The sequence below is a fragment of the Ctenopharyngodon idella genome, chromosome 6 (assembly GCF_019924925.1).
Source record: "Ctenopharyngodon idella isolate HZGC_01 chromosome 6, HZGC01, whole genome shotgun sequence".
NCBI classification, from domain to species: Eukaryota; Metazoa; Chordata; class Actinopteri; order Cypriniformes; family Xenocyprididae; genus Ctenopharyngodon; species Ctenopharyngodon idella.
In genome coordinates, this window is record NC_067225.1 from 33,732,317 (window position 1) to 33,759,454 (window position 27,138).

At 35.7% G+C, this 27,138-nt stretch overlaps 1 protein-coding gene and 1 long non-coding RNA gene across 3 annotated transcripts; one reads left to right on the forward strand and one right to left on the reverse strand.

Annotated features, from left to right (window-relative positions):
* Positions 1-16,479, reverse strand: LOC127514935 (uncharacterized). 2 transcript variants are annotated; one of them, XR_007930740.1, is made up of 5 exons: positions 16,316-16,479; positions 5,557-5,626; positions 5,377-5,466; positions 5,150-5,287; positions 1-1,052 (listed from the first exon to the last, which is right to left on the reverse strand). It is a non-coding gene; the product is annotated as an uncharacterized LOC127514935 (long non-coding RNA). The 2 variants fall into 2 exon arrangements; XR_007930739.1 differs by lacking the exon at positions 5,557-5,626 and having other exon boundaries at positions 16,316-16,465.
* LOC127514934 (NADH dehydrogenase [ubiquinone] 1 alpha subcomplex subunit 4-like 2) lies at positions 10,511-26,515 on the forward strand. Its single transcript, XM_051898207.1, has 4 exons — positions 10,511-10,728; positions 18,408-18,493; positions 21,238-21,298; positions 24,017-26,515. The coding sequence occupies exons 1-4, from the start codon at positions 10,687-10,689 to the stop codon at positions 24,071-24,073; spliced, it is 246 nt and encodes an 81-aa protein (XP_051754167.1). The 5' UTR covers positions 10,511-10,686; the 3' UTR covers positions 24,074-26,515.
* Positions 26,516-27,138: the final 623 nt, after the last annotated feature.

The window sequence follows — 27,138 nt, forward strand, 5'->3', positions numbered from 1 at the left end:
TAAAGTGTTGCCTACAATTTTACAGTATTTATTAATCTTTGATAATGTTCATGTTAGTTCAGAATGTCAACAGATACAACTTTTGATCTTAATAATGATTAATAATTAATAAAACATGTATTCCAGCTAGCTAAAGTGATCTTTCTGAGTACCTGCTGATGTAACGGCGTTACTCCAGCCGTCAGTAGGTGGCGCTCACGCTGCTCCTCACGCTGTAACATGCCACCTCACACACTCCTCAAACAGTCCGCAACGCAAACAGACACACAATTTCTTTCAATTAGCACGAGTCGGGCAGCTCAATAAATTTCAGTTTGTCGTGGGAGACGCGAGGGCGCTGTACTTCGACTCGCCGCAAATGAAGAGTAATGTGAGAGCGAGCGTGAGCCGTTCCTCAGCCTGCTAACCAGACACACACAGATGACCGTCAAACACACACACCAGCAGTTTATCAATTAACTAGCAGTCTCAGGGAACAGAATAAACGAGATGAAACGAGATCATCTCGAGAGCAGAAGAAGACAGAGGCGAGATGAAGCCTTCAGGTCTCTTCATAATGATGGAAGATATTGAGCGTCGCTCCTCAAATGAAAGACATCTGTCACGGATCGGGGGTCTTTCCTCTCTAAAGGAGCGTAATATCAATAATATTAACTTCGGCACATAATAAACCTGCGGCTTGGACACAAATCAGTGACTGCAGTCACACGCAGATCTTTTACTGCTGCGAGAAGCTGCTGGAATCGATTTTGCAATCTGGGGGTCCAGGAACGGAAAATACGAAGCGGAGGATCACTGCGATCCTGAGGATCCTGTCGCATGAGGTCCGCTGACCCAAAGAAACGTGATTAATCAGAGGTAGAGATGAAGAGAGCGCAGATGACCTCAAAACCTCAGAGAGCAGAACAGAAGCAGAGCAGAGATGATGATGATGATGATGATGATGACGGTCTCGGCCTCTTTTCCACTGAAACGGTGCCAAAGACTGAACCGGAGGATCGGAGAAGCTCCTTCAGAACCGGCCCGTGATCACCGACTGATGTTACTATAACCTGCACACAAACAAACACATTATCATACAAAAACAAACAAAATATATATATATATATATATGTGTGTGTGTGTGTGTGTGAGTGTGTCAATAGATTCATTTATTATATTACGTATTTTTAGATTACAGTTTACTTGCCATTTTGCCTATATTGTATAGAACAGCAGATATTTGACTATTATAATCTATGTATTTTTATCTTATATTTTTTAATAAATATTATTTATTTTTAATAATAATATATAATATGTAATTTCATATTATATATATAATGAATGCATATTTAAATATTTATTTTTTGCATTTTTGGCTATGGCATATGACAGATTTAAGTATTATATATATTTTAATCATTACTAATTCATGAATTTTACTATTTAATTTTATACATATATATATATATATATATATATATATATTATAGCAGAGACTTCATTTCGACATAATTGTAATAATATATATTAATATATGTTTTACATATATTATTATTAATATATAAACTAATTTCTATAATATATAATTTTCATATATATATATATATATATATAATATATAAATTATATATTTTTAATTATAAAATAAATAATTAATATATAAATTTTTTTTTGGGAGGGGGATTTAAAATTTATTTTTGGGATATATATTCATTTTTGCTTTTTTATAAAATGGCAAAGACTTGATTTCAACTATTGTAATAATATATATATATATATATATATATAAATATATATTAATATAATTAAGTTTTAAATATATTATTATTAATATATAAACTGTAATTTTATAATATATACAATTTTATATATATGTAAGATTAATTTTTGACATTATGTATATATATATATATATATAGGTGGGGGGGTATTAATTCATTTTTGGGATATACATTTATTTTTGCTTTTTTTTGATTTCAACTATTTTAATAATATATATATATATATTAATATATAATTAAGTTTTAAATATATATATATATATATATATATATGTATATATATATATATATATATTATTAATATATAACATGTAATTTTTATAATATATAACTATATATTACACTATATATTTTTAATATATATATATATATAAAATAAATCTTACAATATAGGAGAGGGAAAGGGGGACATAATTATGAACATAATATGAACAATTATGAAGAGTATGATGTAACATGAATTAGTTTGTTGTATATTTCTCAGTGTTTCCCTGCTTGTGTGACCCGTCAGAACAGACCCGAGACGAACATGAGCTGAGAGCAGGAGAGGTCATCTGATAGAACAGAAGAAAGAGAAGAGAAGAGAAGAGAAGAGAAGAGAAGAGAAGAGAAGAGAAGAGAAGAGAGGGAAGGAGACGTGAGTTCTGGTTCTGATGCTGATGTTCCTGCAGGCGTCAGCGAGGCCTGTCACGACCGAAGCCACAAACACAACATCACTCACAGCAGAGAGAAAGAGAGAGAGAGAGAGAGACGAATAATTCAGTTTGTAATGACTTCTCCGCACAACACCTTCATGTAATTCCATTATGGATTTTGCCATAAAGTGATAAATTCATTATTCCGGTGGACAGTAAAAAGCAGCAATAACATCCTCTAATATGCACATTATTCATCGCATTACTCCGAGGGCTGATTTCTCCTGCTTTCCTCTTTCATTTATGAAGCTGCTTTTTCGGAGTGTGATGGGAACGGGATGCATTGTTCTAAAAACTGAATTACCAACGGCGTCCCGTCACTTTAGCGCAGTGGCTAATGCGAACTCACGGCGCTGAGGCTTTTTGCCATCATCCGTTTAAAAGGGTTTTTCTGAAAGACATGCTTCAGGTTTATGACATAAATAAAATATATAAAATGGGAGTTTTGTTGTAGTGTTGATGGTGGTTGTCAAGGTGTTCGGTGTTTTTTTTATTTATCATATTATATGAATTTCCTTGTATTTTGTTCCATTTGAGTTCTGCTTAAATTCAAAATACAATTCTACAAATTCAGTTAAAACTCAGGAACTTTACTGGATCGTGGTGGAAACACTGTACAGTAAGCTTTTGTTTGTTATCTATCTATAAAAATTAATAAATAATTATAACAGTAAGTAATATTTTTTAACAATATACACAAACTGTATATACACACACATATAAAATATGTATATATATATATATATATATTAATGGACCTGTCAACTGATGTCATGTCAATAGATGTATTACATATTTTTAGATTTTAGATTCATTTACAAACCCGATTCCCAAAAAGTTGGGACACTGTACAAATTGTGAATAAAAAAGGAATGCGATAATTTACAAATCTCATAAACTTATATTTTATTCACAATAGAATATAGATAACATATCAAATGTTGAAAGTGAGACATTTTGAAATGTCATGCCAAATATTGGCTCATTTTGGATTTCATGAGAGCTACACATTCCAAAAAAGTTGGGACAGGTAGCAATAAGAGGCCGGAAAAGTTAAATGTACATATAAGGAACAGCTGGAGGACCAATTTGCAACTTATTAGGTCAATTGGCAACATGATTGGGTATAAAAAGAGCCTCTCAGAGTGGCAGTGTCTCTCAGAAGTCAAGATGGGCAGAGGATCACCAATTCCCCCAATGCTGCGGCGAAAAATAGTGGAGCAATATCAGAAAGGAGTTTCTCAGAGAAAAATTGCAAAGGCGTAAGGGTGCGTAAGGGTCAAGGCCGGAAAAACCATACTGGATGCCCGTGATCTTCGGGCCCTTAGACGGCACTGCATCACATACAGGAATGCTACTGTAATGGAAATCACAACATGGGCTCAGGAATACTCCCAGAAAACATTGTCGGTGAACACAATCCACCGTGCCATTCGCCGTTGCCGACTAAAACTCTATAGGTCAAAAAAGAAGCCATATCTAAACATGATCCAGAAGCGCAGGCGTTTTCTCTGGGCCAAGGCTCATTTAAAATGGACTGTGGCAAAGTGGAAAACTGTTTTGTGGTCAGACGAATCAAAATTTGAAGTTCTTTTTGGAAAACTGGGACACCATGTCATCCGGACTAAAGAGGACAAGGACAACCCAAGTTGTTATCAGCGCTCAGTTCAGAAGCCTGCATCTCTGATGGTATGGGGTTGCATGAGTGCGTGTGGCATGGGCAGCTTACACATCTGGAAAGGCACCATCAATGCTGAAAGGTATATCCAAGTTCTAGAACAACATATGCTCCCATCCAGACGTCGTCTCTTTCTGGGAAGACCTTGCATTTTCCAACATGACAATGCCAGACCACATACTGCATCAATTACAACATCATGGCTGCGTAGAAGAAGGATCCGGGTACTGAAATGGCCAGCCTGCAGTCCAGATCTTTCACCCATAGAAAACATTTGGTGCATCATAAAGAGGAAGATGCGACAAAGAAGACCTAAGACAGTTGAGCAACTAGAAGCCTGTATTAGACAAGAATGGGACAACATTCCTATTCCTAAACTTGAGCAACTTGTCTCCTCAGTCCCCAGACGTTTGCAGACTGTTATAAAAAGAAGAGGGGATGCCACACAGTGGTAAACATGGCCTTGTCCCAACTTTTTTGAGATGTGTTGATGTCATGAAATTTAAAATCAACTTATTTTGCCTTAAAATGATACATTTTCTCAGTTTGAACATTTGATATGTCATCTATGTTGTATTCTGAATAAAATATTGAAATTTGAAACTTCCACATCATTGCATTCCTTTTTTATTCACAATTTGTACAGTGTCCCAACTTTTTTGGAATCGGGTTTGTAGATATTAATTGTCATATCATATATATGTATATATACACACTTTATATATGTACTTTATATAGTGTATATTACTTTATATAGTGTTTATATATATTTTTTTGCATTTATGGCAATTGTATATGACAACAAACTTGATTATGATATATATTTTTACTGTTAAATAATGTCACTGTATTGTAAAGTATTAGCTGGATTGTTGAAGCCTGTGAGGCTGAATGGTGTTTGTTACATGTGTTTTGATTGTTCTTCTTTCTTCATAACTGAAGCCTGCAGAGATTCTCCAGTGTCTCAGATGTGCTTGACTGCGACTGTGTTTGTTTCCGGTGTAACTCACAGAACTGTTGCGTGTGATTCTTCAGCGTGAGGACGGTGACGGAGCGATCGGCGTGTCTCAGAGTCACAGATGGCTTCAGTTCTTCACAGCTGTAGATGAGCGTCCGCTGCTTCACGGCCCTGTTTCTCCGTCTGTCTCCTGCATTGCAAATAATTCATTAACCATTTCATTCTTTAAAAAACATATTTTATGCAAATGGGATCAGATGTGGTGTTCTTTTAAATTACCTCTGAAAGCATCAGCCTGCGATGAGAAACACATCCTGACTCACGCTGGACAAACTTTCAGAGCATCTCGTTTTCTCTTCTCAAATGAATCTGTAGAACAAGCGACACGCATCACACACACATCTTCTAACCTGTTCAAACATTTATAGCGGCATTGTGTGAAGTCTAATGCTAACACACTCGAACATTGATGGAGGTGATGTGTGAGGTCATCTGATGCGGCTCTGAGACGCCTTACAAACGCCGACACCTGATGGAAAGATTTCACATTGTTGAAGATATAGAACAGAAATTACACTGGATTTCTGTTATAAATATATTCTTTTAGGTCTTTCTAGAGAAGGTTTCTCCACACCCAGCTAACAGGGAACATTCTGTCAAGGTTCTCTCAAAGTTATGAGCAAACGTTCTTCCGGTAACATTAATAGAACGTTCGTTCAGAGTTATCTGGTCTTTAATAATGTTCTCAAAACGTTAGCAAAAAAAACATTATTTACACGTCATTCATGGAATGATTTTTCTGAAACGTTTTAGTTGGATGTTCATCTAATGTTTTTTTTCAAATGTTACTACTTGTTTCAGAACGTTCAGAGAACATTCAAAAGTAACGTTCCCATAATGTTTGAAGAATGACACAATGGAATTTTCCCTTAACGTTCACACAACCAAGAAAAATCTTAAAAAAACATTTTAAAAACTGGACGTTTTGAACATTCAGAGAACTCTGAGAACCTAGATGAGTAAAGTTTGATGACAAAGTTTTGTCTGAAATAAATGAATAACTGAAAGTCAATTAAATGTTCTTAACATGTTCTAGCACATTGTTAACATGTTTTAGCAAGTTTGCTAGCATGTTTGATCAAGTTGCTAACTTGTTTTTAGTATGATTTGGCATGTAACAGGATGTTTCTAACATGATTTAACATGTTGCTAGCATGGTTTAACACATTCATGCGTGATTTAGCACATTGCTAGGATGATTTAGTACGATGCTAACATTCTTTAACATTTTGCTAACATGTTTATAACATGATTTAACATTGCTATCATGTTTCTAACATTATTTGGCATGTAATAGGCATGTTTATAGCATGACATCACATTCCTAGCATGAGTTAGTATGAAGCTAACATGCTTTAGCATGATTTAGTGCATTAATAGCATGATTTCATATGATGCTAACACATTTTAGCATTTTGTTAACATGTTTCAAACATGATTTAACACATTGCTAACATGTTTCTAGCATGATTTAACATGTAGCCCGCATGTTTCTAGCATGAATTAACACATTTCTAGTATGTTTTAACACATTGCTAACATGATTTAGTATAATGCTAACATGTTGCTAGTATGATTTAACACATTGCTAACATGTTTCTAGCATGATTTAACACATTGCTAAGATGTTTCTAGCATGATTTAACATGTAGCCCGCATGTTTCTAGCATGAATTAACACATTTCTAGTATGATTTAACACATTGCTAGCATGTTTCTAGCATTATTTAACACATTGCTAAGATGTTTTAGCATGTTGCTAACACGTTTCTAACATGATTTAACAAATTTCTGACATTTCTAACATGATTTAGCACATTGCTAACATGATGTAACATGATGTAACATGTTGCTAGCATTATTTAACATGTTCCTAGCATGATTCAACACATTGCTAACATGTTTTAACGTTGCTAACATGTTTCTAGCCTTATTTAACGCATTGATCATGTTTTAGCATGTTGCTAACGTTTCTAGCATGATTTAACACATTGCTAACATGTTTTAGTATGTTGCTAACATGTTTCTAGCATTATTTAATACATTGCTAACATGTTTCTAACATTATTTTACACATTGCTAACGTTTTAACCTGTTGCTAACATGTTTCTAGCATGATTTAACACATTGCTAACATGTTTTAGCATTTTGTTAACATGATTTAACACATTGCTAGCATGTTTCTAGCATGAATTAACACATTGCTAACATGACTTAGTACAATGCTAAAATGTTGCTTGTATGATTTAACACATAACATGAATTAGCACTTTGCTAACATGTTTCTAACATGATATAGTGCATTAATAGCATGATTATATATGATGCTAACATGTTTTAGCATTTTGCTAACACGTTTCTAACATGATTTAACAAATTGCTAACATGTTTTAGTATGTTGCTAACATGTTTCTAGCATTATTTAATACATTGCTAACATGTTTCTAACATTATTTTACACATTGCTAACGTTTTAACCTGTTGCTAGCATGTTTCTAGCATCAATTAACACATTGCTAACATGACTTAGTACAATGCTAAAGTGCATCATCCGGGTATTTAAAGTGCACTTTTTCTTTTTTGGAATTTTCTGTGTGAACGCAGTACTCCCACTATTTATACTTAAAAATGTAATAGAATAGTGCATAAGCACACAAATTGGGACACAGCTAATGCTTTAGCATGAAAAATAATAAGAGTAATAAGCAGCAGCAGCTGACAGGTAAACACTCTCCTAAGAAACACACACACACCTCAGTACACGCGTGTGAACGCCTTCATCACATCCACACACAGAGCTCAACAGGTGCTCAGAATCACCGGCGGGAGACTGACGCGAGAGCTGTAATCACAGGTGCTCGCGGCTCTTTGTAAACATCCAGATCTGTGTAGAGCAGAATGAATCGAGAAGGAAGAGAAATCAAACCTGCTATTCTTCACAGTCTGTGTAAACCACGATCAATTTCTTAGAAAAGTCATTTCTTCACGTCTTTAACGTCGCAGCGCCTTCTTCATTTCAAACGTCTTGAACAATGGAAACACGATAAAAAAGAGGGATCCTTAAAAGTGTTTTTTTCTTCGCTTCCATAAAAGAGGGAAAACTACAGTGATGTGATGAAGGAAGAGTTTACAGAAAAATGCAAATGTTGTTTACTCAAGGTTTGACAGATATTCGTTAGCATTTACATTCATCTTTATGGCAGTCTGTCTCTTCTGCATGAGTGGTCAGTCACACATACAGGTGTCTTTTTCTCTGAACCATAAATGTCACATGACCCTAATGCAAAATGACATCATCATGTCACCGCTGATGGTCTGATGACATCACAAAAAACACAGTCTTCTGCTGGAATAATTTAAATCGCAGCTTTCAATGTCATCAGAGTCTCATTCGAGCAGCTGACATCAGATTATGGGTTATGAGTCGACTGAAAGCTTTTTACCGTCAATCATTCTGTGTGAATACTCCCTGAGGTCAAAGGTCAGAGGTCAAAGCTCGAAGCAGACTGTCAGCTGGCAGCGACCCCAAAATGTGTCAACACAAAAGACACCAGACGCTTCTTCCTTCTGTTCCTGAGACCTTCCAATGACATTATCTAACGACATGCAGCTTATATCGGCTGAATATTCATCAATACAGGTATTTAATATATACGTCACTGTTCAAAAGTTTAAAAGAAATTAATACTTTCATTCATCAAAGATGCATTAAAAAGACGTTTATAATGTTACAAAAGATTCTAATTCAAAAAAGTTTATTTTCATCAAAGAATCCTGAAAAATAAAATGTATCACAGTTTGCACAAAAATATGAAACTGTTTTCAACATTGATAATAATCATAAATGTTTCTTGAGCAGCAGATCAGCATATTTCTGAAGGATCATAAAGTCAGAATTGAGAGTTATAAAGTCAGAATTGTGAGTTATAAAGTTGGAATTGTGAGATATAAAGTCAGAACTGCGAGTTATAAAGTCGGAATTGCGAGTTATAAAGTCGGAATTGCGAGTTATAAAGTCAGAATTGCAAGTTATAAAGTCGGAACTGCGAGTTATAAAGTCGGAATTGCGAGATATAAAGTCAGAATTGCGAGATATAAAGTCGGAATTGCGAATTATACAGTCAGAATTGTGAGTTATAAAGTTGGAATTGTGAGATATAAAGTCAGAACTGCGAGTTATAAAGTCGGAACTGCGAGTTATAAAGTCAGAATTGCGAGTTATAAAGTCGGAATTGCGAGTTATAAAGTCGGAATTGCGAATTATACAGTCGGAATTGCGAGTTATAAAGTCGGAATTGCGAGATATAAAGTCGGAATTGCGAGATATAAAGTTAGAATTGCGAGTTATAAAGTCGGAATTGCGAGTTATAAAGTCGGAATTGCGAGTTATAAAGTCGGAATTGCGAGATATAAAGTCAGAATTGCGAGTTATAAAGTCAGAATTGCGAGTTATAAAGGCAGAATTGCGAGTTATAAAGTCAGAATTGCGAGTTATAAAGTCAGAATTGCGAGATAAAGTCGGAATTGCGAATTATACAGTCGGAATTGCGAGTTATAAAGTCGGAATTGCGAGATATAAAGTCGGAATTGCGAGATATAAAGTTAGAATTGCGAGTTATAAAGTCGGAATTGCGAGATATAAAGTTAGAATTGCGAGTTATAAAGTCGGAATTGCGAGATATAAAGGCAGAATTGCGAGTTATAAAGTCAGAATTGCGAGTTATAAAGTCAGAATTGCGAGATAAAGTCGGAATTGCGAGTTATAAAGTCGGAAGTGCGAGTTATAAAGTCAGAATTGCGAGATATAAAGGCAGAATTGCGAGTTTATATCATCTTTTTCTCGCAATTGCAAGGTTATATTTCACAATTCTTTTTCTCGCAATTCTGACTTTTTTCTCAAAATTGTGAGATATAAACTCGCAGTTGCGTATTATAATGTCTAATTATAGTTTATATCTCACAATTCTGACTTTATAACTTGCAATTGCATGTTATTTTGAGAAAAAAGTCAGAATTGTGAGATAAAAAGTCGCAATTACCTTATTTATTTTCTTTTTTTAGTGGCGGAAACAAGCTTCCATACATCCTTGATTGAACATGATTTTGTCAGACCCAATAAAAAAAATCAACTGATTTAATGAATCAAAATTCGGTTACACTTTATTTCTACCAACTATAAGTAACTTTGCAACTCCATGTCAATTAACTCTTATTAGAGTATTAGTAGCCTGTTAGGGTTAGTAGAATAAGTTGACATTTACTTAGTTACATATAGTAAGGAAGCATCAAACTAAAGTGTTAGCACATATTAAGCAGTCCACTAATACTCTAATGACAGCAAACACTGTGAGCTGAAACACACGGCAGCACATGCTGTCATTCGGTCCATCTCAGGGGTTTAACTCTGTTAATTGGATCACAGTAACCATCCATCTCTCACGGCACTAACTGACCCGCTTACAGAACACACAGTCCACACTTGTTCGCAACTACTGTCCGTCCACTACTGTCGCCGGAGCTCAAGGTCAACATGTTCAGAACGATGTACCAGCAAGCAAAGAAACATCCAGGGGTGAGTCCAACACCGGCATTCACTTAGTTGGGTTTATAAGACATTTCATATTCAGTCATATTATTTGAGGATGAGAACAAAACTGAATAATAATATTACTGTCTTTACAGCAGAATTTGAATTTGTCTCATATTTGATGAAGTTTTGCATCACTGATTCTGTTATTTTCCTGTTTATTTCTGTGAAGCTGCTTTGAAACAGTCTGTGTTGTATAAAGCCATGCAGAAATAAACTTTCAATCGAAATAAAGAGATATAGACGTTAAATGACTGCCGTCAGCAGCTTCACCATCACTGTCCTCTATTGTTATGCTGCATCATTGTAATAGTTTTTCTGAGAACAGTGAAGAGCTTTTATTGACCTTCCCATTAATAGTTTTACTATAGATAAACAAAATAATTACTCACAGTGAAAGATTTACTTCACCACATAAAAAATAAAAATAAACAATAAACCCAAGACGAACAAAACAAACATTGCTTTCTCAAACAACAGCTCCATTATTGACTGTGTGTGTGTGATGACCCAGATTCTCATGTTTGGCAGGTTACCAAAACTAAATGAACGACTGTTACGCAAACGCCACTGAACCGCCACTGTGTTTAGCAGCAACATATTAACAGTGATTATTATGTAACACGCGACTGGTGAACTATTTGAGATTCTTGTATTTCAGAGGCTTGTAAATGTATGGATCTACTGTCTATGGAAAACAGGACAAACATACTGACTTTTGCAGTCTGACACTCAAACTTCTATAGCAAAAACTCTTTCATATTTCACTGAAGGGACAGAAAACTCTGGGATCGGCAGCTGCTGAATTCAGTTTACGTCTTTGAGTTGTTGCAGGTCAGGAGCAGATGTTGCAGCAGATGCTGTTAAAGCTGTCTGTCTCTCTCTCTCTCTTACGGCCATCACACAGGTGTTACAGTGACTAACAAGTGTGACTTCACAAATAAAGAAGAAAGTTGTTGTTTTCCTCACTCAAAAGTGTGAACACTGAATATGACACTCATGAAAAGCGCAGAGGAGCAAAGCGCCACATATACACTGTGTGTCCATGAATTCTGTTCATTTATCAAGTCTGTTTCACTTCCCCAGCTAACAAAAAAGTGTTCTAGGAACATTTTGCTAATGTTCTTATTAATTTATAAAAAGTTTTTTTCTGAATGTCTTCTCAACATTGAAAACATATGGAAGCTTGATTTTGCCATGGGATTTAAAAAAAAAAAAAATCTTTTAACTTTTTATCTAACAATTCTGACTTTTCTCACAATTTTGAGAAAAAAATTGTGATATAAAATCAGAATTGAGATATAAACTCTGACAATTCTGACTTTATAACTCGCAATTCTGACTTTATAACTCGCAATTCTGACTTTATATCTCGCAATTCTCACTTTATAACTCGCAATTCTGACTTTATAACTCACAATTCTGACTTTATATCTCGCAATTCTGACTTTATATCTCGCAATTCTGACTTTATATCTCGCAATTCTGACTTTATATCTCGCAATTCTGACTTTATAACTCACAGTTCTGACTTTATATCTCGCAATTCTGACTTTATATCTCGCAATTCTGACTTTATATCTCCCAATTCTGACTTTATATCTCGCAATTCTGACTTTATATCTCGCAATTCTGACTTTATATCTCACAATTCTGACTTTATATCTCGCAATTCTGACTTTATAACTCGCAATTCTGACTTTATATCTCGCAATTCTGACTTTATATCTCGCAATTCTGACTTTATATCTCGCAATTCTGACTTTATATCTCGCAATTCTGACTTTATATCTCGCAATTCTGACTTTATATCTCACAATTCTGACTTTATATCTCGCAATTCTGACTTTATAACTCGCAATTCTGACTTTATATCTCCCAATTCTGACTTTATATCTCGCAATTCTGACTTTATAACTCGCAATTCTGACTTTATATCTCGCAATTCTGACTTTATAACTCGAAATTCTGACTTTATATCTCGCAATTCTGACTTTAACTCGCAATTCTGACTTTATAACTCGCAATTCTGACTTTATATCTCGCAATTCTGACTTTATATCTCGCAATTCTGACTTAATAACTCGCAATTCTGACTTTATAACTCGCAATTCTGACTTTATAACTCGAAATTCTGACTTTATATCTCGCAATTCTGACTTTATATCTCGCAATTCTGACTTTATATCTCGCAATTCTGACTTTATAACTCGCAATTCTGACTTTATAACTCGAAATTCTGACTTTATATCTCGCAATTCTGACTTTATATCTCGCAATTCTGACTTTATATCTCGCAATTCTGACTTTATAACTCGCAATTCTGACTTTATATCTCGCAATTCTGACTTAATAACTCGCAATTCTGACTTTATAACTCGCAATTCTGACTTTATATCTCACAATTCTGACTTTATAACTCGCAATTCTGACTTTATATCTCGCAATTCTTACTTAATAACTCGCAATTCTGACTTTAACTCGCAATTCTGACTTTATAACTCGAAATTCTGACTTTATATCTCACAATTCTGACTTTATATCTCGCAATTCTGACTTTATATCTCGCAATTCTGACTTAATAACTCGCAATTCTGACTTTATAACTCGCAATTCTGACTTTATAACTCGAAATTCTGACTTTATATCTCGCAATTCTGACTTTATATCTCGCAATTCTGACTTTATATCTCGCAATTCTGACTTTATAACTCGCAATTCTGACTTTATAACTCGAAATTCTGACTTTATATCTCGCAATTCTGACTTTATATCTCGCAATTCTGACTTTATATCTCGCAATTCTGACTTTATAACTCGCAATTCTGACTTTATATCTCGCAATTCTGACTTAATAACTCGCAATTCTGACTTTATAACTCGCAATTCTGACTTTATATCTCGCAATTCTGACTTTATAACTCACAATTCTGACTTTATAACTCGAAATTCTGACTTTATATCTCGCAATTCTGACTTTATATCTCGCAATTCTGACTTTATATCTCGCAATTCTGACTTTATAACTCGCAATTCTGACTTTATATCTCGCAATTCTGACTTTATATCTCGCAATTCTGACTTAATAACTCGCAATTCTGACTTTATAACTCGCAATTCTGACTTTATAACTCGAAATTCTGACTTTATATCTCGCAATTCTGACTTTATATCTCGCAATTCTGACTTTATATCTAACAATTCTGACTTTATATCTCGCAATTCTGACTTAATAACTCGCAATTCTGACTTTATATCTCGCAATTCTGACTTTATATCTCGCAATTCTGACTTTATAACTCGCAATTCTGACTTTATATCTCGCAATTCTGACTTTATAACTCGCAATTCTGACTTTATATCTCACAATTCTGACTTTATAACTCGCAATTCTGACTTTATATCTCGCAATTCTGACTTTATATCTCGCAATTCTGACTTTATAACTCGCAATTCTGACTTTATAACTCGAAATTCTGACTTTATATCTCGCAATTCTGACTTTATATCTCGCAATTCTGACTTAATAACTCGCAATTCTGACTTTATATCTCGCAATTCTGACTTTATAACTCGCAATTCTGACTTTATATCTCGCAATTCTGACTTAATAACTCGCAATTCTGACTTTATAACTCGCAATTCTGACTTTATATCTCACAATTCTGACTTTATAACTCGCAATTCTGACTTTATAACTCACAATTCTGACTTTATATCTCACAATTCTGACTTTATATCTCACAATTCTGACTTTATATCTCGCAATTCTGACTTTATAACTCGCAATTCTGACTTTATAACTCGCAATTCTGACTTTATATCTCACAATTCTGACTTTATAACTCGCAATTCTGACTTTATATCTCGCAATTCTGACTTTATATCTCGCAATTCTGACTTTAACTCGCAATTCTGACTTTAACTCGCAATTCTGACTTTATATCTCGCAATTCTGACTTTATATCTTGCAATTCTGACTTTATAACTCGCAATTCTGACTTTATATCTCACAATTCTGACTTTATATCTCGCAATTCTGACTTTATAACTCGCAATTCTGACTTTATATCTCGCAATTCTGACTTTAACTCGCAATTCTGACTTTATATCTCGCAATTCTGACTTTATAACTCGCAATTCTGACTTTATATCTCGCAATTCTGACTTTATATCTTGCAACTGAGTTTATATCTCAGAATTCCGACTTTATAACTCGCAATTTTGACTTTATAACTCGCAATTTTGACTTTATAAATCGCAATTGCAAGTTTATATCACACAGTTATGACTTTATAACTCGCAATTCTGACTTTATATCTCGCAATTCTGACTTTATATCTCGCAGTTCTGACTTTATAACTTGCAATTCTGACTTTATAACTCGCAATTCTGACTTTATAACTCGCAATTCTGACTTTATAAATCGCAATTGCAAGTTTATATCACACAGTTATGACTTTATAACTCGCAATTGCGAGAAAAAAGTCCGAATTGTGAGATAAAAAGTAGCAATGACCTTTTTTATTCGGTGGCGGAAACAAGCTTCCATAAAAACATTCTGTTTTTAAAATCTTCAAAAAAAAAATTTCTTGGTTATGCGAGCATTAAGAGAACATTACATTTTATCAACATTCTGAAAAAATTGTTATATTTAAAAAAAAAGTTAGATGAACATCCAACTGAAACATATTATGAAAAAAAAACATTGTATAACGATGTATAAATAATGTTTTTGTGCTAATGTTTTGAGAACATTATTAAAGATCAGATAACTTTGAATGAACTTTCTATTAATGTTACTGGAAGAACGTTTGTTCATAACGTTGAGAGAACCTTGAAAGAACGTTCTGAGAATGTTTCCTTTTAGCTGGGTCTTTCCACATGTGTACAGGCACATCCTGATATTGCTGAGTTAGATGCGTTCCTGGGTCAACATATTTTGTTGATCCTGGAACAACATTCCAGTCTGAAAATTTAGTCTTAACCCTATTCCTACCCCTAAACCTAACCCTACCCATAAGTAATCCCAAAAATCAGAGGGAAATGATAGATGAATAACACTGATGTAGAAGCACCAATTCATGTTTTTAAGCCTAAACTTGACATAATCTGTAAACTTGTCCCTCAAATCTGATTGGTTGATTTGAATGTTGTTCCAGGATCAACAAAAATTTTGACCCAGGAACATGTTGAACTCAGCAATATCAGGTTATGCTGTGTACAGCATACACTGATCCACAAAGAAAAACAACTAAATCATCAAAAAATATATAATGACATTTTAAATAAAGTGTTCAGCAGAAAGGTAAAAAAAAAAAAAAAGGTGGGAAAAACATGCACTACAATGTGAACAAATTACAGAGAAAATTACTTTAGTTTTTGTATTTTCAATCAAAGTTCAGTTAATTAAACAGTATTATGAGCTTGTGAGGCTGTGAAGACTAAAACTAAAAATAACTAAAAAAAATACAAACAAAGACTAATTGAAAATCAAGATATAATCAAAAAATAAAAATAAGTGAAACTTTCAAACCAAACAAACACACTCGATGCAAAAACATCAACTGACCACAAAACGCCCATCAGGATTGAGCTCAGCTGCGAGATGAGAGAAACCAAAGCAAAAACACATGTTGCGCTCGGCTTAGGACGCTTAAACATATTTGATAAGCTAATTTGAATATCTCCCAGTAACCCCTGGGGGATTATGCAAATAACTGTTACAGGAGGCAGTTTTGACAACATAAGGCTAAGTCTGTGTCTGCCTGTCTTTCACTTTCTCAAACGCAGAAAAAATGTGGCGATTCTGCCATCTGAACTGATGCGTCACATTTCCTCTTTTAATATGTATTTCTATTCTAATCCCTGTTATCATTTACACACACACACACACACACACACTGAAGTCTCCCGGTAGGATGTGTGCGTGTGTGTGATCCTGTCACTCAGTCTGATCGGCAGCACACACACACACACACACACACACAAGCGACTGTGTCCTTCGTCACTCAACCCAGACTGACACACACAGTGTGTCTCCATGCATATAAAAGAGAGAGTGTGTGTGTGTTTGTTCATTTATACTGGAAACCTACTCCACGGAAGTACATGAACACACACACACTTCTAACTGCACAAGCTCCATTTCACACGCCGTTGCGTTCTGAAACGTGTCAGGTGGCGTCTCCTGCGCTCGCTTCCCTCTTTCAGCTCAAACACGCTCATGATGGAGCAGCAGTTCTTGCTGAGTTAGTTAAAAGTACTTAAACCAGATGAGTCATTACTCGGGTATTTACATTTATGCATTTGGCAGATGTTGTTTTCCAAAATCACTTGCATTGAATTCAAGGTGTACATGTAATCAGTTTACTGGGAATCGAATCCATGGTGTTGCTTTTCACCGAGGAAAGTTACAGGAAAGCTATATATCTAGCTATAAACATGTGCAACTAATTTTATGTTTATGGTATAGCATAAACAGTAAAGTATGGCGCTTGCAACACCAAAATCATGTGTTCGATTCTCAGGGAGTGCAAGACCCGATAACACGCACACCTTGAATGCAATTATAAAACCATCTGACAAATGCATAAATGTTGCTAAATAACACACCTGCTCATATATCTGCTAAATAATATATGTATACAAAGTTGGATGTATATAGTAAGTATATCCAACTTTATCCGTATACATACAGTATACTCACATAAACTGATATATATATAACTACATAGTAAATATCAACTGCTTGATTGTCTCAAAATGCAACTATATTATCGTCCGGCACTAATCTGCAAAATGCAACTGTACGTCATGAAGGATATTATAAACATTAACATCATGATTTTCTGTAAAGCTGCTCAATGTGTATTGTGAAAAGCGCTATATGAAATATAGCTGCGAGCAACAATTATCGGGGTTCAAGTGCTTAATTAGCAAGCCTGTAACCATCTCGATCATAGATGGAAAAGACCATTTACATAGAAAATTTTACCATAGGAAATGTATAGTTTATAAAGCTTTTTAACAGTTATTGAGGTTGAGCCAAAAACCTAGGACTAGTTCGCCAAAGTTGTTTTTTTAAATAATCTCCAATATTTAACGAACGATTCGATGGACAGCGGCGGTCCTAGAGGCAAAGTTGCTCAGAATGAGGAGTTCTACCATGTGTCTACTAGTTCGCAAAAGTAGGTTTCTCAAAAAATCCAAAATAACCAAAAATTTCACCCATCTTAAACCAAGGATTCCAACAACAAAAGACACTTGAGCCTACACCTTACGGTTTAGGAGTTATGAGTCATTTCGTACTTTTCACAACTGTAGCGCCCCTGTCAGTCCGATCGGAGAGAGTCTTGGTGACGTTGTAGGCGGTGTGAGTATACCAGCCCTCAAAGTTTCAAGTTTCTACGACTTACGGTTTGATCTGCCCGATCACTTTTAGGGGAGAATGATGATCCTTGCTGAATTTTAACATTTACAATAGAGTTTAAGCACTTCACTCTTGAACCCCTAATAACACTGGGACATGTTTCTCATGTACAGCAGGGCGGCGCTCTTGTGATGGGTTTGCCAAGTATTTTTGCACTGGAGTGTATTTTTACTTTAGAGCGAGTAACTCACACTGAACATGAGACACTGACGATCTTCTCGTCCTCTTTCAGCTCATCCCTCAGTTCATTTTCCTGTTTGTGGGTCTGGGGGGAGCTTCTCTCTATCTGATCCGACTGGCTCGTGGACCTCACGTCAGGTGAGATGAACAAAACCACCCGAGCATTTACTGAGCATTTACAGTACACACTCATTAAGGGAAATGGACATCATTTACTCACCCTCATGCTGTTTCAAAACTTTCTTCAGCGGAAGATGTTCCAAAGAAGATATATGAGCAGTTTTTATGTTCTTAAACCTGACACAACACAAGACAATCAGTCACATGACATCATATTGTGCTGTTACAATGTAAGCACGGTGTAACATTTGTAACACAGGCAACATAAATTCTGATTGGATTAGCTGCTGTTAGTTGCTTCTGTTTGTTGTGTGTATTAATTCATCCCTGTGAGAAACAACCTTTGCTTAATGTATGCAAGCTTGTTTCTGCCATAAAATAAAAAATTAAAAAGGTAATTGCCACTTTTTATTTTACAATTCTGAATTTTTATTCTCAGAATTGCGAGATTTAAACTCGCAATTGCATGTTATAATGTCCAGTCGTGAGGGGAAAAAGACTGAAATTTTTTATCAGAATTGCGAGTTTATATCACAATTCTGACTTTATAAGATGCAATTGCAAGTTTAAATCTCACAATTCTGAGAAAAAAAGTCAGAATTGCATAATATAAACTCGCAATTGGGAGAAAAAAGTCAGAATTGTGACTTTATAATGCAATTCTGACTCTCTCGCAATTCTGACTTTATAACAATCAATTCTGACTTTATATCACACAATTCCGACTTTATATCTTGCAATTCTGACTTTATAACAATCAATTCTGACTTTATAACAATCAATTCTGACTTTATATCACAATTCTGACTTTATAACATTCAATTCTGACTTTATAACTCGCAATTCTGACTTTATAACACACAATTCTGACTTTATAACATTCAATTCTGACTTTATAACTCGCAATTCCGACTTTATATCTCGCAATTCTGACTTTATAACAATCAATTCTGACTTTATATCACGCAATTCCGACTTTATATCTCACAATTCTGACTTTATAACTCACAGTTCTGACATTATATCTCGAAATTCTGACTTTATATCACAATTCCGACTTTATATCTTGCAATTCTGACTTTATAACAATCAATTCTGACTTTATATCGCAATTCTGACTTTATAACAATCAATTCTGACTTTATATCACAATTCTGACTTTATAACATTCAATTCTGACTTTATAACTCGCAATTCCGACTTTATATCTCGCAATTCTGACTTTATAACAATCAATTCTGACTTTATATCACGCAATTCCGACTTTATATCTCACAATTCTGACTTTATAACTCACAGTTCTGACATTATATCTCGAAATTCTGACTTTATATCACAATTCCGACTTTATATCTTGCAATTCTGACTTTATAACAATCAATTCTGACTTTATATCGCAATTCTGACTTTATAACAATCAATTCTGACTTTATATCACAATTCTGACTTTATAACATTCAATTCTGACTTTATAACTCGCAATTCCGACTTTATATCTCGCAATTCTGACTTTATAACAATCAATTCTGACTTTATATCACGCAATTCCGACTTTATATCTCACAATTCTGACTTTATAACTCACAGTTCTGACATTATATCTCGAAATTCTGACTTTATATCACAATTCCGACTTTATATCTTGCAATTCTGACTTTATAACAATCAATTCTGACTTTATATCACAATTCTGACTTTATAACAATCAATTCTGACTTTATAACACACAATTCTGACTTTATAACATTCAATTCTGACTTTATAACTCGCAATTCCGACTTTATATCTCGCAATTCTGACTTTATAACAATCAATTCTGACTTTATAACACACAATTCTGACTTTATAACATTCAATTCTGACTTTATAACTCGCAATTCCGACTTTATATCTCACAATTCTGACTTTATAACTCACAGTTCTGACATTATATCTCGAAATTCTGACTTTATATCACAATTCCGACTTTATATCTTGCAATTCTGACTTTATAACAATCAATTCTGACTTTATATCACAATTCTGACTTTATAACAATCAATTCTGACTTTATAACACACAATTCTGACTTTATAACATTCAATTCTGACTTTATAACTCGCAATTCCGACTTTATATCTCGCAATTCTGACTTTATAACAATCAATTCTGACTTTATAACACACAATTCTGACTTTATAACATTCAATTCTGACTTTATAACTCGCAATTCCGACTTTATATCTCGCAATTCTGACTTTATAACAATCAATTCTGACTTTATATCACAATTCTGACTTTATAACATTCAATTCTGACTTTATAACTCGCAATTCCGACTTTATATCTCGCAATTCTGACTTTATAACAATCAATTCTGACTTTATATCACGCAATTCCGACTTTATATCTCACAATTCTGACTTTATAACTCACAGTTCTGACATTATATCTCGAAATTCTGACTTTATATCACAATTCTGACTTTATATCACAATTCCGACTTTATAACTCGCAATTCTGACTTTATAACTCACAATTCTGAGAAAAAAAAAGTTAGTTATCTTTTTCATTTAGTGGCGGAAACAAGCTTCCATATTAATGAACAACGGCAGTCTGCCAAAAAAACTGGCCTCCGTCACCTCCTCCTGATAATTACCCTCCTTCAGTTTTACCCTCCTTTATAGTCAGTCATCCTCATCGTCTCTCCTTCCTTCCCAGTGCTGTTTTTTTCACTCGCTCTCTTTCTCCTCTCTGGTCTGGCCTTACCCTCATTCTGTCAGCTGGGACAGGAAGAATAACCCTGAACCGTGGAACAAACTCGACCCGACCTATCAGTACAAGGTAAACAGCCCAGCGACTGCTCTGTGATCAGCTGCAGACTGACAGCGCAGACAGATCCGTCACTCCCGCTGTTCCTGGATCAGCCGGTGCGCGTGCGGAGTTTCATCGCACACGATGGAGCGATGCGTGACAGGAGACGTCAAGCCGCATATTAGCAAACACGGGCACTATTCTATGCTTTTTTTAGTATAGTGTGATTAGTGTGTTCACATCGAAATTTCCAAAAAAAAAAAGTGCACTTCAAATGCCTGGATGATGCTCTTAATTATGTATTCAAGTACTTTAATATGGAGCTTTAAAGTCATGAAAGGGAAGTTGGCTTCTGAACAAGAACAAATGTAGGGCGGGGCTTGATATTGACCATGGGGAATTGATTGGATGGTTGTAGTTTGCTATTGGTGGATCTCATGTGAGTGACAGGTTGCCCCGCCCTCGTCATCAGAGAAGAGATGTTTCAAGAGGGAGGATAAGTTATTAAGTTGGCTTGACAACATACTGAAATGTTATTTAAACTTCTTCTGACTCAAAAACTTCTCCTAGAGCTTTAACTCTACACCCGCCAAACTCAGGTCAGACTGTTCTGACTTAGTGTGTTATATCTTTTCTAAATATTTTCTAATAAATCATGTTAGCAAAATGCTAATCACGCTAGCAACTTGCTAGCAACGTGCTAAATCATGATATGTTAAATCATGCTAACAACATTCTGAATAATGAGAGCAACATGCTAAATATGGTAGCAATGTGCTAAATCATGCTAGCAAAATGCTAAAACATGATGATAACATGTTAGCAAAAAATGCTAATTCATGCTAACAAAATGCTAACGTTAACAATGCGTTAAAACATGTTGGCAATGTGTTAATTCACGTTAACAAAATGCTAAAACACACTAGCAATGTGCGAAAACGTTAATTCATGCTAGCATTGTGTTAATTCATGCTAACAATATTAGAACATGTTAGCAATGTGCTAATTCATGCTACCAACATGCTAATTAATGCTAACAAATTGTTAAAACATGTTGCTAACCTGTTAGCAATATGCTAATTCATGATAACAATTTGATAAAACATGATAATACTTTCTAACAATGTGCTAATTCATGCTAGCAACATGCTAATGTTAACAATGTGTTAAGTCATGTTAGCAAAATGCTAAACCACACTAGTAATGTGCGAAAACTTGTTAATTCATGCTAGCAATATGCTAAAACACATTAACATGTTAGCGATATGCTAATTTATGCTAGCAATGTGCTTAAACATGCTAATTAATGTTAGCAATGTTTTAAAATATGTTAGCAATGTGTTAAAACATGCTAGCAATGTGGTAATTCATGTTAAAATGTGCTAAAACATAGTAGCTATGTGCTAATTCATGCTAGCAATGTTGAAAACATGCTAATTAATGCTAACAATGTGTTAAAACTGTTCTATTCCAGCTTCAAAGTTTGTCTTGAACTTTTTTATCTAGTTTTGATTACGAGGCACATGAATTTAAAAACTACGGATAATTCATTTATAATAAACACTGCAATATTCCATAAAAAATAAGAATTTTCCATTTTATTTTCATGGTGACTTGTTTCTAGATAAGTCTTGTGCGCCTGCGGCTCGTGTGAAAAACACCGCGTTCGGTCACGTCTGCTTTAGAAGGAATAATTTATATCGCAGCGGGTGAATGTTTTGTTCTCGTTTGGAACATCTTGATCACCTCCAACCATTAATGAAAGTATTAACGAAGGCAGACGGAGAGAATGAGAGAGGTTTCCTCAGAGGAGACACGCGTGTTCATGGGAAGTCTGCGTTCGGGCTCACCAAAGGTCACGACTCAACATGTTTGATTCTCTAAAGGAGCCAAAGGTCAGAAATCAAGAATCCAGCGGCATCTCAACATTAATCATAATGAGACAAACAGAAGCAGAGAGAGAGAGATCAATGAGAATATGAGAATAAAATAACACCGGCTGAAGAATGTGTCTCCTGTCACACATTCAGAACGTAAACACGCTTTCTGTCACAGAAAACCTTTTCACAAAAACAGCAAAGCATGAATGCAGGAACTGTGGGATTTTTTCAGCTGTTTCATGGTCAAGCAGGAGAAAATGGTGCATCTGATCACTTAGTAAAGAAACAGCAAACTCTCCTCAACAAGAGGAATCATTCATGTCATAAACGCTGCATTACACACTTAAAGGATTACTTCAGAATTAAAATTTCCTGATAATTTACTCACCCCCATGTCATCCAAGATCTTTCTTTCTTCAGTCGAAAAGAAATGAAGGTTTTTGAAAAACCTTCATTTCTTTTCAACTGAAGAAAGAAAGACATAAATGTCTTGGATGACATGGGGGTGAGTAAATTATCAGGAAATTTTAATTCTGAAGTGAACTAATCCTTTAATAGGAACGCTAGCAAAACGTTCTTAGAACATATTTTTGTTAGCTGGGATCCATTGACAGTATAGCTACGTAAATATTCTGGATTTATTTCCTTTATTGAATCAGTTCACAAACCCTAAAAGTCTCATGCACGTTTCCTGAAAAACAAACACGGAGCCAGATCACAAAAAAAAGGCTGCAGAACCTGTCAGACACTGTGTGTGTGTGTGTGTGTGTGTGTGTGTGTGTGCTCTTGTTTGTCGTTTATGATATTCTGATGATCTTAATTTACGCTAACTACATTTAAATGTATTCTCTCGTTTCTCTCTACACAGTTGGTGGCCATCACCACAGACTATGAGAGTCTGAAGAAGGAAGGACCTGACTTTTAAAAGACCTCAGAGGAGCTACACACACACACACACACACACACACACACTACAGGTTTATTTACTAAACGCTGTATCCCTGATTCTCCTGCTTCCACTGAAAACTAATTAATTCAGTTCTTTTAATAGCTAGCTAAAATATGAAGCAGCACAACTGTTTTCAAGATTAATTAAATAAATGTTTCTTGAGCAGCAAATCAGCATATTGGAATGATTTCTGAAGGATCATGTGACACTGAAGACTGGAGTAATGATGCTGAAAATTCAGCTTTGATTAATAATTCACAAGAGACATATATACAGGGCCTAAAACTAACTTTTTGCCACACTTGTACTACTGAGCTGCTGTAGCTCAAATTGCTCAAGATTTGGTTCTGATAGAAAGGTGTCAGAATACACAGTGCATCACAGTTTGTTGCATTTGGGGTTGCATAGACACAGACCAGTCAGGGTGCCCATATTGACCCCTGTCCACCACCGAAAGAGCCAACAGTGGACACGTGAGCATCAGAACTGGACCACGGAGCAATGGAAGAAGGTGGCCTGGTCTAATGAATCACGTTTTCTTTTACATCACGTGCGTCGCTTACCTGGGGAACACATGGCAGTGTGATGCTTTGGGCAATGTTCTGCTGGGAAACCTTGGGTCCTGCCATCCATGTGGATGTTACTTTGACACGTACCACCTACCTAAGCATTGTTGCAGACCATGTACACCCTTTCATGGAAACCGTATTCCCTGGTGGCTGTGGCCTCGTTCAGCAGGATAATGCTCCTGCCACAAAGCAAAAATGGTTCAGGAATGGTTTGAGGAGCACAACAACGAGTTTGAGGTGTTGACTTGTCCTCCAAATTCCCCAGATCTCAATCCAATCGAGCATCTGTGGGATGTGCTGAACAAACAAGTCCGATCCACGGAGGCTCCACCTCACAACTTACAGGACTTAAAGGATCTTCTGCTAACATCTTGGTGTCAGATACCACAGCACACCTTCAGGGGTCTAGAGGAGTCCATGCCTCGACGGGTCAGGGCTGTTTTGGCAGCAAAAGTGGGACCAACAGAATATTAGGAAGGTGGTCATAATGTTATGCCTGATCGGTGTATATAATCGCACTGTGCACCTTTCACATGTGAAGTGTGAAGATGCATTGTGGTTTGACATCAGTGATGATTCTCACGTGATTCTCCTGATAACTCACCACAACATTGTAATTTCTAGGTGAACTATTTCTTTAAAAAAAAAGCATGAAAATCAAATGTATTCGTCACATGCATCCCATGCAGTTTGAGTCTCTATTTGTTTGAGAACACAAATGTTTGCCGTCTTTGTCCATCCGCCGAAAACCACATTTTTGTGGCCCTTTAGAAAAACCCCGAAGTTTGTTGTGGGCATATTTGCGGGACATTAGGAGGGAGAATTGCCGGCCAGCGTGTGCATACTGAGAATAATGCATGTTATCTAGCAGCAATCACTCCTGTCCTCTGCACAGCTGGGTACCCAAACACACACACACACACACACCGAAAGCATTCAGTGCTTCAATAAAGGATATGCTCCTCGTCTCTGCCTTCACACACACACACACACACACCTCCAGACGCTCCACCTGCGGCGTGTGAGAGCTGCTTCTGTCAGGCTCCAGCACATGCTGACAGGTAATCAGGTTGGTTGAAGAAACGCATCAGGCATAATCACACACAGACACACACACAGGGGCCGTCATTACCTAAGCGGAAGGCGCGGCGACCCGTCATGATTGCATTGCCTCCATTTGTTATTCTTTGTATCGCTATTCATCTACAGGCCGAATGCAATCTACACACACAGTGAGCAAAACACCTCCGACCGTCCCGCAATACAAGTACAAATAACTACAGCAACAATCACAATAAATAAATAAATAAACAAAAATATGGTGTTATGCATATTCTGCTCTAACATACACTCGAGCTGAGGTGTTTGTGAGCATCTGAAGATCACGTTGATTAATGAATCAGACCACCTGTAAATGCTCATCCATTACTTGAACTAAACAATGCATGAAATTCACCTCAACATCGTTATATTAGCAGCAGAATATCCATATATCTAGTGAGCTGAAGTCTCTATTCAGATCATATAAACACCCTTCAGAAATAAATAATGAAAAATCACAAGAAATGACTGTAAAATCTAGGACAAAACTATCTAGGAACTAGTTTGCATTTTAATATCCATGTACAATGCAATGCATCGCTGAAATCATGCTTTTTGTACTGTGAAGTCATGCATCTTGATGAATTCTGGACAATGTAAGATGTGGTGATGGAGATGCATGTCATGATCAATTATATGCTGAAGAACTTTCACAATTATACAAATGAAAAACTAATTTTTGACATTATTTGACTTACCTGCATTCATCATAACTTGTAACTGCTGAACTGTGATTCTAATAACAGTATGAAATCAAAACGATGAGGTTGTGCGTTCAGAAATACTGCAGACACTCCGTCTGAAATAAAGGAAACTCAAAATCAGTTTTTGAAGGAATAACACCAAACAATGAAGAAGATTTGGTGATCATTTACTCATCCTCCCTTCATTCTGTGACTCTTTCTTCATCAGACGTTCAGCAGAATGTTCACGCGGCTCTTTTATCAGACAGTGACCAACACCAATCAGATCTGAGAGCCGCAGTGAGACTTTATGACTTTAGATGTTTTGGAATAAAGTCTCGTGGACTGTTGCTTTATGACACTGATTTGGTGTTTTTGTCGTTTGATTCTTGGCTGAACTATTTCTTTAATTATCAGTGGTTGTTTCTACAGGGTCTGTTTAATAAGACAATACAGAGAAAATGACAAACACACGGTAAGAGATGCAACGCAGTCTGTTCAGGCCTCCAGCTCTGTGTGAGTGAGTGTGTGTGAGTGTGTGTGTGTGTGTGTGTGTGAGTGTGTGTGTGTGTGTGTGTGTGTGTGTGTGTGTGAGTGTGTGTGTGTGTGTGTGTGTGTGTGTGAGTGAATGAGTGTGTGTGAGTGAATGAGTGTGTGTGTGTGTGAATGAGTGTGTGTGTGTGTGTGT